At 34.2% G+C, this 18,499-nt stretch overlaps 1 protein-coding gene across 2 annotated transcripts in view; it reads left to right on the top strand.

Moving 5' to 3' along the window:
* Nucleotides 1-18,499, top strand: part of Gnpat (dihydroxyacetone phosphate acyltransferase) — a 172,028-nt gene that overhangs the window by 70,436 nt on the left and 83,093 nt on the right. For both annotated transcript variants that reach the window (XM_090399390.1, XM_090399389.1), the window contains exons 6-7: nt 4,313-4,464; nt 16,105-16,235. In XM_090399390.1, the coding sequence (XP_090255516.1) occupies nt 4,313-4,464; nt 16,105-16,235 (283 nt within the window). The remainder of the gene's footprint in view (nt 1-4,312; nt 4,465-16,104; nt 16,236-18,499) is intronic.

Below are 18,499 nucleotides of genomic sequence, written 5' to 3'. Positions count from 1 at the left end.
TTATATGACAAAATAAGTATACAAGAAGATTCAAGGAACAGCTATGGGCAGTTCCATCTCACCAGCTTTAGCTGATTATTTAATGGAACAGCTGGAAAATATTCAGTACCATTTCCTTCAACCTCTTATTTGCTTTGATTTGTGGATATCTGTATAATTTGGTCTTGATCTGACAGAATTAAAATAATTTTCTGGATAAAATAAACTCCTTATACTCCCATATCATATTCACTACCAGATGTGAATAGAATAGCAATTTTCCCTTTCTGGATACTTTAATAATTTGTGCTTCTGCAGAAGCACAAAAATTCACTACTACCTGCAGGTAGTAGTGAATTTTAATTTTTTCTTTATAGAAAACTTCCCTTCACTGGAAGAGACATCCATTTGTCTTCACACCATCATCACAGAAGATAAGTATTATCAACTCTTGTACATAGAGCTCATGAAATCAACTGTTCTGATTCGCCTTTGGAAGAATTTAAATAAGTCATTTTGGTGGCTAATGGTAATAATGACTCTACCATCCAATAAATTGGCATTTATTGTCGATTTTCTGGATGGTAGTTTCAGCCATACTTCAATCTGATTTAAAAAGATTCTCTGTACTATACCTTAAAGCAGGGGTTCCCAACCCTATGCCCGCGTGCACCATGGTGCCCGTCGACCAATACGGCACGCGCTGTTCAACCGCGTGCCGTATAGTTTGAAATAATCACGCAACAATTCATGGCATGCGATAATGATGCATACAATGTAAAGTAGACGTGCATTCGAAGTTGTTCATTCCAGTTTATGAACTGGAATATCATCATATTATCCTAATTATGAAGCACTGGCCAATGAAATGCAATGCCAAAGATCACACTAACTTACATATATAAATTTTTATATAATGTAAACTTTTAAGTAATAAAACATTTGATTATAATGTAAACTTTGTATGTATTCATTTAACAAACGAATTCAAAAAATTTGCTTGAAAAAATAGATGGTGCCCGTCGCCCTATCGGTATTTTAGAATGTGCTCTAGGAAACAAAAAGGTTGGGAACCTCTGCCTTAAAGGAACATTGGAACAAATAGCACAGATTCTTTGCAACTACAATATGTACACTACCTTTAAACCAGCTCTGAAGCTATCTTCGTTTTTATCATCTACCAAGGAAAAATTACCACCTCTGTCTCTGCCAGGGGTCTCTCAAGTGCCCTATTCGTGCTGATATTTTGGACAAACTGGCTGTTCTGTTAAGAATAGAATCCAAGAGCATCAAGACTACATGCCATTGATAATAGATAGAATACTTTGGTACCAAAACAAGATTCTTCATTCTAGCAGATTTAAATTTATGTGTTCCTTTAAACTTGTGAGACTTTACATCACTTGAATCCCAGCCACTCTGATTACTTTCCAGAATTTTGAGACTGGTATGCAATCACCATAAACTGTTCATTATTATTATTTATTTATTATTATTATTATTTTTTGTAACAGTGCATTCTCCTGATAACTCACCTGTGACTGAGATATGAGCTAGTAGTCACATCCTATGTGACTCATACCTTGTGATTAATGTTTTAAATATAGTTAACAGATCTTCTCTTTTACAAAAAATAATACTAATAAATAAATAAATATATATTGGAGTTTTTAATAAGTTCTGTTTTTCTATACATGTGTTAACTGTTTTAAATATACATATATCTAGTGCACATGTTCCTTTAAAACATCTAATTACTAAACTGGCAATATGCAAGATAGTGATTAACTAGATGGAACTGAGAGAGTAGGATTAGCAATAAAAGAGATGAGCAATGACTACAAACCATGTACATGATACTTGAGAGTACATATCAAGAATTTGATGATGTTTGCATAATTTGTCTGACAAATATCATTATTACTTCGATTATTCCTTTCGAATTGGACAAAAGATATGTAAAGATTACTATGCCTTTTAATGTATTAAAATTCTTACCAGTATATTTATATTATACAGAGCAAATAGAAGAGAGATGCTACAATTCTGATTTAATTCACTTGTAAACATTAAAAAACAAACTGCGAGTTTCTTTAGTTGATCCGGAAATAAGTCAGAAAAACCAAAAGAAAGGAAAAGCAATATTGTGCAGGTCTCATATAAAGATTCTTGTCATGATGAGAATTTAACTTAGGATTCTTTCCAGTCAAATGGCACATTGTCACCATCATTTTTTTTTTTTTTTAATTATTTTTTTTTATCTGTACTACAGAGGCATATATAATGTCATATGTCATCTTCTCTCATGTTTGCCTCAACAGTCTGTTGCAGTTAAGTAAAGCTTTTGCCTTCATATGAGATGCTCAGCATTTGTTGAAAAGCCCTTGTAAAGGCTTTTACATTCTAGAGATTTGAACTTTGATGTTTCTTGCCAAAGAGCATCATCATTATTATACTGAGCATAAAGAACTCTGAAATATCTTTCATATAAAAGTTTATAAAACATCCAAAAATTGGAAATCCATGAAGAAGCCAACATTGTCAGTTTGGTTGGCTGAATAGTTAGTGTATTAGATGCTTCAGTGACTGAGGGTTTAAATCCTGCCATGGGCATGGATGTTTGACTCTTAGGTGGGAGATGAATTTTATTGCCTGGTGTGAGATCACCACTTCACTTATTTAGAATCTTGAAGTGGCTTGAAAAAGTTATGTTTGGTCTTATAGCGCAGTTTCTGTACCCTGTAAAAATAAAAAGTAAGTAAAATTGCAAATAATAATGTATATAGTTAATAAAAATTAGGGTTACGATACCTGTAATAAGGATAAAAAAAAAATAATGGAACTGATATGAATTTAAAAATTACAAATATCAAATTTCACTCGTATAATTTTTATTGGTGAAATTTGGTTAAACGATTTGAGCTGACAGTAATAATTCTGCTCTGGTAGAATGGATTATAATGAACTTTGTATAACTTTATAATGAATTATAATGATTTAACATCCATATTAATATCATTTTATTTCAGTTTTTACAATCAGTAGTGACAAAGCCAGCAGTGCATAAATGAAAAATGAGTTGACATTTCATAATTAGCTGTGCACTTCAACTTTGTAATACTCAGATTTTCATTAATATACTATTTTATGGTACTCTTTAAATTTTGTAAATTTGTTAAAAACATGATTTGCTTGTGTGTGTGTGGGGGGGGGGGGGGGGAATGGAAATATCAGTAGCTAACTTTCAAACTATATGTGTGAAAAATTAAAAACTGCTTGCTCATGTTTGTATTTTTTATCACATATATTATTGTTGTGACTGGTTAATGAAAGATTTTTTTTAATAACTTGTTGGCAGAAATTATTCAAAATTATTTCTGTCTATCTAGATAGAATGCAATACAATTTGCTTTTTGTATCTTTGAGAATTTCCATTATTTTATACATTATAGACATTTGCCACTTTTTTTTTTTTTTTTTTTTCTCTCATCAAGTTGAGGGTACTAAATAAAAGATAGCCTTTTTGAACATGTGCTATTCTTTATTATATCAAATAGCTAAGTGTTTCAATTAAATCTCTTCAATTGCTAAAATTAAGGGCAGCATGCGCTTTCAGTATAGAAGGCATTCAGATACATCATGTGCTTAGAAAATTCCCCATATATTAATTAAATTTGTTCACTTTTATGTAACTCAGGCAATTTCAGTTATCTTTCCTGTAAAGAAATGTCAGTCAGTTTTTGCAATTGCAGGTTGCTGATATTTTAAAATGCAGTTATCTTTTTTAGTTAATAATGTGTAATAGCCAAATCTTAGTAGAAATGAGTTATGAATTACTAATCATGAGTTTCATTCATGAACTCATAACTAATTTTTTCACTTTTTACAATCTGCATTTACTAAAATAGCCAGTGTCATTCATACTGCTGGCTTGTCATGTATATTATAGTTTTATTATTATTATTTTCATAGTCTTCATATTTTGTTTTATTCCTGCCATTTTACATTCCTGTGTTTTACATTTCTAATCTTATCTTGGCTCTATTATTAAGTTCAGTAATAAATAATACATAAAGTATTTTTATCTTCATTTTTTAACTAATGGTATCATCAAGAATTTTCAGGTATGTTTCCTTTTAGTATTCTTTCTAATATAAATTTTAATTTATAAATAAACAATTTATAAGCATTCTTTCTGACTTGGTTATATACAGTGGCAACTCAATTTCTCTTAAACTTTGGCTATTACATATTATCTAATTGGAGCTACATGAAATTTGATTTCAGAAATTTAGGAATTGTCAATCAACATCTTTTAATGTACTCTTTTTAGGTCTTTTACAAGTAGCATTAGAGCTTTACTTTACTTCAAGGATACCTGATATAACTATAGTGCCTGTCAGCATATCTTATGACCGTACTCTAGAAGAAAGTTTATATATATATGAACTTTTAGGAGTTCCCAAACCAAAGGAGTCCACGAAGGTAAATAATATTTATTTACCAATTAACACGTATATACAATGTTGTATTTAGTGATTCTTATTTTTATGTTGCTTCATATTTAATTTTTGATTAATCGTAAAGAATTTGAACTAAAAATAACTTAAAATTATTGCTAATCTCATTTTTTCAGCTTCCCAAAAGACTGGTCTGATCCATTCTCCTATGTATCTATAAAATTTATTTTAGCCATTGACAGGAGAGGAACATGAAGGTATATCATCAATAGGAAATTCAGACTAGGTGGATAATACCAATATTTTCAAATTAATTAGAAAGACACTATCTTCCATGAAAACAATTTCATCTCATTGTCTATTTACAGGAAAACCTCACTTAATGCAATTAATTAATCCATCAATTAATGCGCACTAAGCAAAATCGTGTTAAGCGAATACAATAAACAATGGGAATAATTATAATTCATCAATCAGTTAGCATAAACTTTAAAAAAAAAAAAAAATTACAGTATAAGCTATTAGAGGATAAAATCATCAAAGTTAATAAAAATAAATTGCTTTAATTTTTATTTAATGTCTGAACATTTGATTGAGTTACTTTTTTACCAAAAAAAATTAAGTAAAGATGTTTGAATAGTGCTTGACATGTTCATCTTGTCATGCAATTTGCGATAGCTGGTGATCGCTTTATCAAGAGTTCGGTGGACTTTGAAGCTTCGTTCCATATCACGATCAGCATCAAACAAAATTTGCTTAGCATACTCAATGTGATTGAAAACTAGCTCAAGTTCTATTGCAGTTGGCTTCTTAGTCATAACAGTCTCTTCTTGTTCGTACTCCTTATCTTCTTCTTCATATTCATGCTGTTCTTCTAGTTGAAGGAGATCATTCTCACTTAACTGTTCTGAATGGGAATCGAGCAAGTTTCTCACATTTATTATCCAGTTCATTAAATCCAAGTTCTTTTCCAGTTGTGCTAATTTCTTCAATAATGTTAGATTTTGCATTTTGAGCATGATAAATTAACATGGGCATGAGTTTTAAAGCCTATATGCATTGCTTCCTAATAAAAGTGTAAAAATAAAAGGCAGTCTTCAGATACTTTGTATCCTGGTTGAGATGCTTCAGTTTTAGCTAGGAAAGTTTTTGTTGGCATACGCTTCCAAAAGAGAGCAATTTTGTCCACGTTGAGTATTTGCTGATCGTCATAATCACCCTCCTGAATTATGCTTTGCAATTCTTCAGGAAACTTGGCCACAGAATCTTTATCAGCACTAGTAGATTCCCCAGTTATTCTTACATTATGCAGTCCAGTTAGATTTTTAAAATGGTCAAACCATTCTAAACTCACAGTAAAGCTTTCACATTCCTCTTGAAATTTGGTCTCTTTCAATGGGGTAAAAATATTGAGAGCCTGTACTAAGCCTGCAATATTCCCTGTACTAAGAGGTATTCTATTTTGGTTATAATCCTCAATCCAAAGTGATAGATGATGCTCCATCTCGATCATTAAATGGCTTCTATTTCGGGTGATCTACATGCTTCAAGAAGCAGTAGCAACCTTTCCTTGTTCTTTGTATTCTTTGCTCTTATTTAAAAAAGTCAAAACTGTAGACTCATGGTATTCCATATCATTGTATCACTAGCACCACTTTCATGTCTCTTAATGACTTCCAGCTTTTCCACTTGCTGCAGATTGGCGACAAAAAATTTCGCATAAAGTAAAAAAATCGCGTTAACTGATTAATCACTCGCTTAAAGCAGGAAATAGTATAATTTCACTCAATCACACATATCGAATTCACATTAAGCGAGGTTTTCCTGTATAATCAGATACTGCACTTTGAATTGGAATATTTATTTTGGCAATATTAATCCCCTACCTGAACAACAAATATCCTACCTAACAACAACAAAAAAAAAGTTATTAGAGAGATATGCCAAGCATGTGGTATTAGTAGTCGCTGCCAAATTTCTTATGTAGTGTTTTGTTCACTATAGTGGAAGATCTCCGATGTTCAAGTGAAATAAATGCACTTCTTCAGCATCTTTTCGTCTACTGCTGGATATAGGTCTTCCCCCTTAACTTTCCAGTTCTGTCTGTTTTTAGCCAATGTCCACCATATCATGTCTAACCTTTTGTAGATCATACCTCCATCTTGTTCTTTGGCAACCTTTCCTTCTCTTGACATTCACTGACCACTTCATTTTGTCCACCTCTGTCTGGCAGTCTACTAATATGGCCACACCATCTTCATTTACATGCTTAAAGGTCAAAACCAGTCTGGGCACTGATTCATCCCATAATGCATGAAAATATATGTACTTGCCTAAAGATGTGCTGTTGAGACAAGTTGATTTGAAGTCGACTGTCTCTGTAGAAAAGTAGCCTGTTTATAAATATAATACATTCACAAACTTTTGTTTGTTTATGCTTTGGTAAAAGAAAAAACAACTAATAAACGAAAAAAATGGGAAAAACTTGCTATCAAAGTCCCGACCAAAGCTTTATAGCACAATAGTATTCTGAAGAAAATGTGTTTGCAAGCTATAACGTGTAAAAATTCTTATGGTTTATATAAGTTTATTTCACAGAGGTGAAAATAAACTGTACAGCATTCTGATACTATATTTGAAAAATATGATGACCTCTATCAAGTTAGCTCTAGTATTTACCTTGGTCTAGCTTCTCGCTATTGAGATCTCAGTAAATTGAAATGGTCTTGTAAATAACTCTTTCCATAACTCTTTATGGAAGGCAACTTGTCATGGAGTCAGCTGTTTTTTTTACATATAGCTAGTTCTGATAATGATACGTCACATGCAAAAATTTGTTTGCTTATTCTACATTAACATGCTGTTATCACCTGAAAAAATGGCATTGTGGGATAAAAATGGGAATAGTGACTGATGCAGAGGACATAGTGGAATTGTTCAATGAACACTTTATTGAAGTATTTCATCCTGGAGGAGTAAATTTTAATACTAGAGCGATAGGGCAGGTTCGAGGTTTAGAAGTGCAGGAGGAGAGTGTGTTCCAGATACAGAGTACTCTGAATGTCAGTAAAGCTGTGGGAGACTGGATGGTATTTCATCACAAGTTTTGAGAGAATGTGCTAAGGAACTGACAGCTCTTTTGACCTGGCTTTTCAATGAAAGGCTGGCTACGGGAAAGGTGCCCAGGGAATGGAAGGAAGGCAAGATAGTGCTATTTCATAAGGGCGGTAGCAGACTGGAATTTCTAATTATAGGCCAGTTTGTGTGTCATCCGTAGTTAAGATCTTGGAGAAATTGGTGAGGGACCATATACAGCATTGGACAGATGAGGGTAATGTTATCTATGAGAGTCAACATGGATTTGTTAAGGGGTGCTTTTGTTTTAGTAATATGCTAGCCTTTTATAATAAACTTACAAGAGCTGTAGACGAGGGAAAGGCATATACTGCCATTTTCTTGAATTTAGCTAAGCCATTTGACAGGGTGTCACATGATAAGCTGATATTGAAGTTGCAGCACATGGTTTGGATGCCAGGTTGGTCAACTGGATTCAGGATTGGCTGCCTGATAGGTATCAGAGAGTTGTGTATGGTGGGGCAGTTTCAAGGAGGCCGAAAGTTACAAGTGGGTCCCACAAGGCTCAGTACTGGGACCTATATTGATTAACCTTTATATCAATGACATTGTCAGTGGATTACAGTAGGATATTCAGTTGTTTGCAGATGATGTGAAGCTGGGAGGGGTTATTAGTAATAGTGCAGATGTGATAGCCCTGCAAGAGAATTTGAATAAGCTTTTGCAAATGAATGGGGGCTGTTGGTTTAATGCATCAAAATGTAAGGTCTTGAGGTTTGGACACTGCATACTCTATTGGAGGAGCTATATACTGGAGGAAGTAGGGGAGATAAGAGATCTGGGGTTGATGATTGATAGAAACCTGAAATTCATGGGACATATTACAAAGGTGGTGAAGATAACACAGAGGATTGCTGCAATAACGAGAAGGACGCTGACCTGCAGAGATAAAAGAGTTATCATTCTGCTGTATAAGACCTTGATCAGACCACACTTAGACTATTGTTCTCAGATTTGGTCCCCAGGATTTGAAGGGGATAAATTAACTGTGGGAAAGGGTACAGAGGCAGATAACAAAGATAATTTCAGGACATGTACATAACTAACACTGTACAGGACATGTACAGTGTTAGTTATGAGGATCAACTGAGGGAATCTGGACTGCAGAGTTTGGTGGATGGAAGAAAGAGAGGTGATATGATTGAGACTTTTAAACTGTCGAGAGGTGGTTACAGGATTGACACTGTGGAGTTATTTTGCTTGGTTGAACAGCAGAAAGGAGCAATGATGAGGAGGCCATCCTTGGAAGATGTGAGCAAGTGGGTGAGGAGTGGTTTCTTTGCCTGGAGGGTGGTTGAACTGTGGAATGCATTGCCTGATAGAGTGGTGAGAGCGAGAACGGTCATAGAGTTTAAGGAGTGGTATGATAGATTTCGTATTTCCTAGGAAGGACCTCCTGCGATGAGTCTTTTCACTCCATGGAGGTCTGAATAATAATAAATTAATTAAAATAAAGAACAAAGATAATATACACATTTTAGGAAGTGTGCTATGTATTTTGGGATACCTAAGGCAACTTGTCATGAAGTCAACTGCTTTTATTACACATATAGCTAGTTGTGATGATGATACATCACACTCAAAAATTTGTTTGCGTATTATACATTAACATGCTGTTATCACTAGACTTCTGAATAACAAATGTCATTTAGTGTCATTTTTTTTTCTAAGTCTGAGTGGTTTATGTCTTAAATTTACCTTCATCACTAAATCTTGAAACTAAATTATAACTTATCTTTTCACAAGTGGTACACACAATGATTTCTCAGGATATCCCAGGGATTCGTTCGTTTCACAGGATTCACTCAATTCAATTCTAAGCTATTAAGAAATTTGAGTTGTCAAACATATGTCTAACCACACAAATTTCTTTAATTTATAAAAACTCATAAATATATATACAACATGAAATTATTAGAATATAGTTATTAGTTATGTGATTAAAACACTCAACAGGCATACAGTCAGGAATACATATCCATACTCGAAGTAGAAAAAGCCATCAAAGGAAATGTGCCTTTCCACACTTGAAATATGTGGAAAGGCACACTTGAAAGGCAGCAGAAGTTGATGATATTCGACCAGAAATGCTGAAGTATGGTGGTATGAGAGTCTTTCAGTGGCTGCACTGCATAGTTCAGAAAGCCTGGACAGAGGGAAGAATTCCCGATGATTGGAGTAGAGCTCTCATAGTACCCATATATAAAAAGGGAAATAAAACTGAATGTGAGAATTACAGAGGTATTTCCCTACTCAGTGTTCCTGGCAAAATCTATGCAAGTATACTTGAGAAATGGTTGAGAAGAATTGTGGAAGAAAAGCTTGGTGAAGAACAAGCTGGATTCAGGCCAAATAGAGGCTGTCAGGATCAGATCTTCACTTTACGACAAATAGTGGAGAAATCGTGGGAATATAACAAAGATCTGTATTTAAGTTTTGTCGATTTGGAAAAGGCATATGATAAGGTGCCAAGAGAGAAGCTATTCAATACGCTGCAGTTATATGGTGTTAATGGGGCATTATATCAAGCAATATTTAGTCTTTATTTGAGTTGTAAGTCAGCAGTTAGAATTGAAGGAAGTACAGGAAGATGGTTTAATGTTAAATGTGGTGTGAGACAAGGATGTACATTATCCCCTCTGTTATTCATTATCTATATGGATCACATTATGAAGGAAAGTGGTATTAAACATGACATCAAAATTGGAGATGTTAATGCCAGCTCTTTGCTTTATGTGGATGATGTTATACTTCTAAATAAATCCGCTACAAGTCTGCAAGATTCTCTGACTAAGTTGAATAGCTGTTGTAATAGATATGGTATGAAGGTCTGCAATAAAAAGACAAAGACAATGAAAACAGACAGAATCATTGAAAATGTCAACTGTGTTGTAAATGGAGAACCTGTGGAACAAGTAAAACATTTCAGCTACTTAGACACATTTTTAGTGAAGATGGTAAATTAAATATAGAAATAGACAACAGAATCAGCAAAGCTGGTATGGTGGGAAGTCAATTGAATAAATTCATATGGAATAAGAGAGAAATTAGTCAGAACACTAAATTAGCTGTATACAAGACAGTGTTCAAACCAGTTTTAACTTATGGATCTGAGAGCTGGGTCAGAAGTAAAACACTTAACCAAAGACTAGAGACCGCAGATATGAGAGTCCTGAGAAAGATTATAGGCATGAACAGATGGCATCAATGGCAATATCATATTAAAAACGAGGATATTAGGAAAGAACTTGACATTGTCAGCATCCAGGAATGCGTTAGCAGGGCTAATCTCAGGTGGTATGGTCACTTAAATAGAATGGGCAAAGAAAGATTATCAAAGTAAGTGTTCTCTGCCAGGTTGGCAGCAAAACGACCCAGAGGAAGACCAAAATATAGGTGGATTGATATGATACAAAGTGCCTTAGACGATAGAAATATAAGATCTGATAATGTTGGAGTCTTGACAAGTAACAGATTGATTTGGAGGAAAATTGTATATAGGAAGTTAGTAATGATGTAATTTTTTTCATGTAGTACTATCATATCCTGTACACCCCTTGAGGGTACACGGCAGGAATTTGATGATGAGTTACGTGATTGTCGGTATATATACTTAGTGTTAGGGTCTAGTCGTGTACTTAACTCTCTCTCTCTCTCTCTCCATTATCATTAGAGAACAAAAAAAAGGTCTCTTTTGAATTCAAATTCATACAGGGGGGAATGTAACAAAGGAACTTTCTCCACCTATATAACAGCAGCATGGATTAAGTAAGCTTTTTCGTATTTTTAATCACAGCATGAAGTACATAGCACATCGTTTTTATCATCTAACCCTATAATTGAATACACTTTCTATTTGAAAGTCTCTACAGCAAAATTCATTACCTGCAAAATGGAACTTTTTTGGGGGCAACTTCTGTTTGAAATGGAAGACAGTTTCTTTGACTGTTTCCAGAATAGCTGAGTTTTTCAACTAATCTATATGGACAAATAACTATAATGAATTTCACAACTTTAGTTATAAACAGATTTCCTTTCTCAGTCTTTTATTACTTCATATTACTAGAATATTTTTCTGACTTGTTATCTAACTGCCAATGAATAATTCCAATATGTCCACCTCCATCATCTCTACTAATGCAGTGATATGTGTGACATCTTTTATCTTTTTACACCTGCATATGTTCAGAAATACATCAGAGCACCTGGTTTAGTTCAGCAAACATTGTTTGCCTACTTCAGGTTTCAGTCATTTCAATTAGTGATCTGTCTGAAATGATAAGTTATTTTTCACAGTGCAGGCAAATTTAGCATCTTTAGTTATGCTATGACACAACTCATATGAACAAATTTAAGTGTTAATTTTTTTATTGAAATAATTTTTGTTTATGTAGGACTTCAAATTAAAGATGCCAAGAAATTATATTCTTGGTTTCATCCTTTATCCGAGTATAAGCAAAAAAAGTTTGTGCATGAGGTAACTTCACGACTGGGCTACTTGTATATAGGGGATAGTGACCTCACATGAATTGCCTTAGTGTTAGGGCCCAGTCATGTGCCTAACTCTCTCCATTATCATTCCCATAATGCAAGGCACATGTGTAATGCTATACATTATGGGAAGGGCCACTACCCGGACTGGTTTATTGAGGTCTCATCAGTGGGAGCCAGCCCCAGAAGAGCTACCAAGGTGAAGTAACGCAGAAGTCAAGTGAAAAAACTTTCAGCATCTATCTCTAATGCAGGACTTCAAAGTGTCTTGTTTCTTTTATTAAAAAAAACAAAAAAACTGTATTTAAATAAAAATTAACAAATTATAATAAATGCTTTTGACCAGTGTGGAATATCTGAATATATTGTAAATATTCTACATCTCCATGCAGTCAGACTTATCATTGCATCCTGTCATTGCATACCACATTGAACTCAGTCACTGTTTTCATACTTGGTTCATTTCTCAAACGGTGCATTTCCACTCTGTAAATATTCCATGAAAAAGCTGATGCCCCTACTTTCATCCTATTTTATTCCTGTCTTCCCTCCATTCTTCCTCGTTTACTTTCTCAGTCACATCTCTCCCTTTCTCCAGGCTTTGAAATGAGCATTCCTTCAATCTGACAACAATTTTATGCTTCTTAGTCCTTTCCAAAATATCATCCTCTAGAAAACTAGTTGACCAAATCTATGCATGGCAGTGGTAGCTTGTCCATAAGGGCTGCATTGAGTATACTAGAGTATAGTACTTGCTAGTATACTCAATGCTGGAGCTGCATTCAGTGCAGCCCTCAGCCCCTATGGAGAAGCTACCACTGATATATGGTAATGCATGTGCAACTTGATCGTGGCATTATATGATGGATGTCAGTCTCCTCTTCATCATTTTATTATGTTGTCCTCACATCACAGTCAGTTCTAGCAATATGGTCCCAAAATGTCAGGTCCTTATCCACCATCACTTCCTATAGATGCAAACAAGAATATATTTCACTTGAAGCATAGTGTACTATCCAGACCAATTGAAAAACTTGCTACAATAAGTTCTGCTTGTTCAGCATGTTTCCAATCTCAACTGAAAGACATCTTAATAAATAATTAGCTGTTTGTTAGTGCAAATATAATTACTTGCTTATAATTATCAGATGCCTGCTTGCCTCAACAACTCAGTAACATCCACTTTTTGACTGTAAAGGCTGCAGCTTTGAATTCTGTGTAACACATGGATATTTGTAATAGCCTACGCTGAATGACTGTATATTGTCACACATAAATGTGATTTATGTGTGCATAGACTTTTTTTCATTATTAGGATATCTGTAGTTTTTTTTTCATTTACTTAAATATAAAGAGCCAATAGGCTTCATTTCGGCGATATAAACATTATTTAAATTAAGGGGATATTAAATCCCACATTGTTTTAAAACTGAATAAGAAACTCAAAGATTGGAATCAGAGAGTTACATGCCGAATATAGTATAATAAACTATAAAAGTATCGGCGATTACTAGCGTGAGCTAATGCAAGTAGTCCTAGTATGTAGTACAATCTCGGGCAACTCGCAGCAAAAGTGGTAAAGTTCTGATCACTATTCTTGGTATTTTCCATAATGTAAAAACATTTCCTAGGAAATATATGCTGTTATTACATTATGGTGGGAGGTCACTACCCAGACCAGTTTCAGCCTTTATTGAGGCTTCATCAATATTCGGTTTTAAAACAATGTGGGATTTAATATCCCCTTAATTTAAATAATGTAGTTTTTTATTTTTTTATTGCAAAATAAATTGTAATCGTCTGCCTAATATCACAAAAGTTTGTTGCAAGCTGAAATAGTTTCAACATCCCTATCAATTTATATTTTTTGCAAATACAATTTCAGAATATTATGAATTTTAAAATGTTTAAACATTAAAAATTTAGTATATATAATATCAAAAATATAAGCATTAATGAGCATTTATGGTAGCCATGACTATCTTTTGGTCGAAAAGATATGGATTCAAATTCCATTCTAGATGTGAGAAACACATAATATAAAAGTTTAAGCTGATGGTGAATTTATCTCATAATGAAATGAAATGGTTTCTTCCTTTCAAAATGTGTTTTTCCTCCTGAAAAATACACACTCAAGTATAGTAGAGATACAATTAACTGTTTTCATAAAATATTTGGTTTATTGAAAAAAAAAAAAGAAAAAAGTTACTAGGCCATAATATATCACTAAGTAGATGGATGAAGATAAATATTAAAAATAAACCTATTATTTTCTTTACTCGTAAATACAAGAGGAAAATAATCCTGCAAGTATATTAATTAGGAGACAAGTATTAGGAGGATTGGAAGTGAAAGAATCAGAGGTGTATCAGGTTTTGATTGTTAGATGAAGGTTTTGGGAATGGATGACATATCGCCACATATTTTAAGGAATGTGCACAATGGTTAGTTTGCCTTGACCTGGTTATTTAATGAAGGTCTTGCAGTGGAAAGAATTCATCTTCTATAGTACTGCTCCCCAAGCATGGTTCTAGGAAAAAGTTTTCAGTTATAGACCAATATGTATAGTATAACTATAATTGTATTGAAGTGTTGAAAAGGTTAATCAGAAATAGAATAAAAGATTGGGTTGATGGACTTGAAACAAGACCTACCATTTACAAATCTATGATCAGCAAAGATTTGTAAATAGTAGGTCTTGTTTTAACAATTTTCTTGCATTTTATGATAAGGTAATAAGTATGTTAGATAAGAGAGAATCATATACAGTGATATTCTTGGACTTTGCAAAAGTGTAAGATTACCACATAAGTTGGTGTACAAGCTGCAGAGGATGAGAATAAATAATATATTGATTAGATGGATTAGCTCTTTGAATTATATCAGTTAGTTTTGTATAATTGGTGCCATGTTCTTGGGTCCCTGCTGTTTAACTTCTTCATAAATGATACATTATGTGGGCTGACTGGGGATTTTCAGTTGCTTGCTGATGATGCAAAGTTGGGGAGAATTATAAGTAGTACTGCTGATATTTCCCTTCAGGAAGATTTGAATAGACTCTTGACTTGGACAAAGCAGTGGGGTTGTAGTTTTAATATTAAGTGCAAGGTGTTGCATTTTGGAGTGCAGAAATATAAAGCTGTGTACTATATTGATGGTACTGTACTGCAAGAAGTGGATGAGATTTGGGAGTGATGGTTGAGTAGACTAAAGTTTTAGAGGGCATATTGCAAATGTTGCAAAGACTGCATCTCATAGTGCTGCTATGATAACACATGTCAGTGTGTTATCATAGCAGCTAGTTGTTCCACTGTATAGATCGCACTGGTCAGATCACACTTGGACTATTGTGCTCAGATTTGGTCTCCTGGATTTCATTGTGATATGGAAACATTGGAGAGGGTCCAGAAATGAGCGACTAAGACAATATCAGGACTCTAGAGTTAGGTTTTTAGGAGGGGGGGGGAGAGAAAGAGGTTGAAGGAATGTGGATTGCAGAGTCTGGTAGATAGGAGGAAAAGAGGTGATATGATTGAGACATTTGTTAGTGAGGGAATTTTAGAAAGAGAGAAAGAAAGAGTTAGGAGGGGGGGAAAAGAAAGAGAGAGAGAGAGGTTGAAGGAATGTGGATTGCAGAGTCTGGTAGATAGGAGGAAAAGAGGTGATATGATTGAGACATTTGTTAGTGAGGGAATTTTATCAGATTAATCCCAAGGGGATTATAAAATGAGTAGAAGGTGAGAGAGGAAGAACCAGAGGCCATCCTTGGAAGGTATGTAAAGAGTGTGGTGAAGAAGGTCATGAGGAGTAGATTTTTTTTTTTACATGGAGAATTGTGAGTTAAATACATTACCAGAATGTGTTGTTAATATAGGGAATGTAAAGGATTTTAAGATTCAGTAAGATAAATATGTCAGTTGAATGAACCTCCCACGATGAGTCTACCGACTCCATGGAAGGTGTAATAATAATTTTATGGTTTAAAATTTTACAAGTGTTTACAATTAATTTTACAAATGCCATCTTTGCCACTTTTCAGGGTTTATTTAAAGCAAGAAAAATTCTTCAAGAAAATTTTGGGAATGTCTATCTGAGATTTGGGGATGCAATTTCATTTCGAGAGTTCTGTAACAATAGAGCTGATAGAAGCATTCATAATCTGACACCAAGGTAGGTTATTTGTAGAAGTAGAATTATGCATTGTGAGAGTAGTGAAACTACTGTATCCATATTACATGTCTCTCAGCTTTCAGAGTTGAAAAATTAGTCAGTTGAACATTTTAAACTGGAAAAATGTGGTAGAAGTTTTTTACCTTTTTCATGTGAAATTTTTACTGAATTTCTGGAAATTTTGTGAACCACTAAGTCTAGTACCAAGTATCTATTCTATGATTGGTAAGCCATTTATGCTTATTAATTATAGAGTATACCCCTTTTCAAGCACAGAGGGAGGGGCTAATAGAGAAAAGCAGGTAGTAGGTAATAGAGAACAGTATTTGTTAAGGGGTACAGAATAGTGACCATGACTAGAGAAACTGATAGTGCTACCTCTTGCTGACTTAGTATGACTTTCTGAGGGGAGGGGGGGGGGCTTAAACTTTACTGATCAGGGAGCATGTTGATCCACTTAAGAGGTATCACTTTGTTGCAGTTTTCTCATCAGATTTCATATTAAATTTGTCTCATCAAACTTGATTTCCTTTTGGATAAATTTAGGACTGCAAAATCATATTTTAAAACTTTTAATTCTCTTACTGACAGAAATGTGAGTAGACATTAAAAAAAAAAAAAAAAGAGGAATAGACTGCCAGTTTACCATTAATAACCTGAAATTTAAAAGTGCCACATTCCTTCAAATATCTTGTAGCATTGATTACTTGAGATAATAAAATTATTGAGAAATAAAAGCTAGAATACATGCCTCCAATAGATTTTTTCATTCACTACTTACTATCTTTCACAATTCTACTAAGCAGAGTTAAAACACACACACATATATATAAAGAATGGGTGAGGAGAGCTAAACAAACATTCAAGATAAAGCCTTATGGAAAGTGACCTAGAGATAGTCCATGGCTATGCTGGGAGGATACTATCCAAAAAGATTTAACTGAGATGGGAATTCAAGACTGGAATGAAAGAGCTCAAGACAAAGGAATGGAAGAAGTTATTTAACAAAGAACCTTAGAGGTTCAGCAAGCTAAGAAAAAAGGGAGAAAAAATTATAAAATATTTGTCTAAGTATTAAGGGCACCCTCATTACAAACTTGATTGGAATAAAAGTGCAAGCAAACATAATAGAAATGTAGACAGTTAATGTCAAATGACTAGGCTTCAGTACAACACATGTTGGTTTAAACCAAGTATCACAAGGGAGAGCTTTTTTTTTTTTTTTTTTTTTTAATGGGAAAACGCATCCATGAAAGATTGGTCATCCTATAGTATTGTTGATGGTCAAGAAGGAAATTGTTCACATTTATCTTGAAGAGCTGTGGATTGTATTCCTGGGAGAAACACATAAGAGGGCAGCAGTAGAAGGAAGGAATGAAGAGAAGAAATTTGTTTTGAGAGTTTAGAGATGCACTGTGAGGGAGTGTTGATTAGTTGCTACACACATTTGAACTGATTTGACAAAGGTATTGATGCTAATTCTGATGAACAGCAGCTGCAGAAGTATTTCTAGAAGATGCAGGCAGCAGAAATTGAGTGCCTGTGTGAAAGTGAGTGAGGGATCAGTCTGACTGTCCTTTTCTGTACAGAGTCCAATATCTTTAGAGAGCTCTTAGGAGCACCACCCCAGACATTGGAGCAATATTCAGTGGTCAGACAGATTTGTATAAAGTTAGAAGTTGATTGGAGTTAATGTCTCAAGTGAAAAAAAAAAACCTAATTTTTTTGGAGGCAGAGGATTGTGGATTTAATATTTATAATACGTTTGTCTGAGAGAGATTTGAGGTTACTGTTATCCCAATAAGATAAATCTCATTATGCATGGGGAATTAGGTATTGTCAAAAGTAAGGCTAGAGGAGTAGGGTTGTTTTTTGTGTGAAATAAGACAAAGTTGCATTTTGCTTGCATTGAAATTAACAAGATTATCCAACTCCACTGAATGTTTTGGAGATCTCTATTTAAAGTGGTAATGGTAAGACTGTAGATTGTGATTATTTGTGCATTGCTGAGTTTTTCAAATGAAAAGGAGGAATGCAATGTGTTGTTGTCAACAAAACTATGTATTCGGTTAGTAGTCTACTGGAGGAAGTAATTTATGTATAAAAGGAATAGGATTGGTGAGAGAACAGATAACACTGTATTGCTTGTATACTTATAAGGAACCATCTGCCATTACCCAGAGTGACTGTACAGTCAGAAAGCTGGCAGGCCAACTGCACAAGTCAGGAGGCAGACCAAATGATGAGAGTTTACTTAACCGGCC

Source organism: Typopeltis vanoorti, chromosome 10, assembly GCF_054136105.1.
Source record: "Typopeltis vanoorti isolate ZY-2024b chromosome 10, IOZ_Tvanoo_1.0, whole genome shotgun sequence".
Lineage (NCBI taxonomy): Eukaryota > Metazoa > Arthropoda > Arachnida > Uropygi > Thelyphonidae > Typopeltis > Typopeltis vanoorti.
Note: the sequence above shows the minus strand (reverse complement) of the source record. Positions and strands in the feature narration are given on the sequence as shown.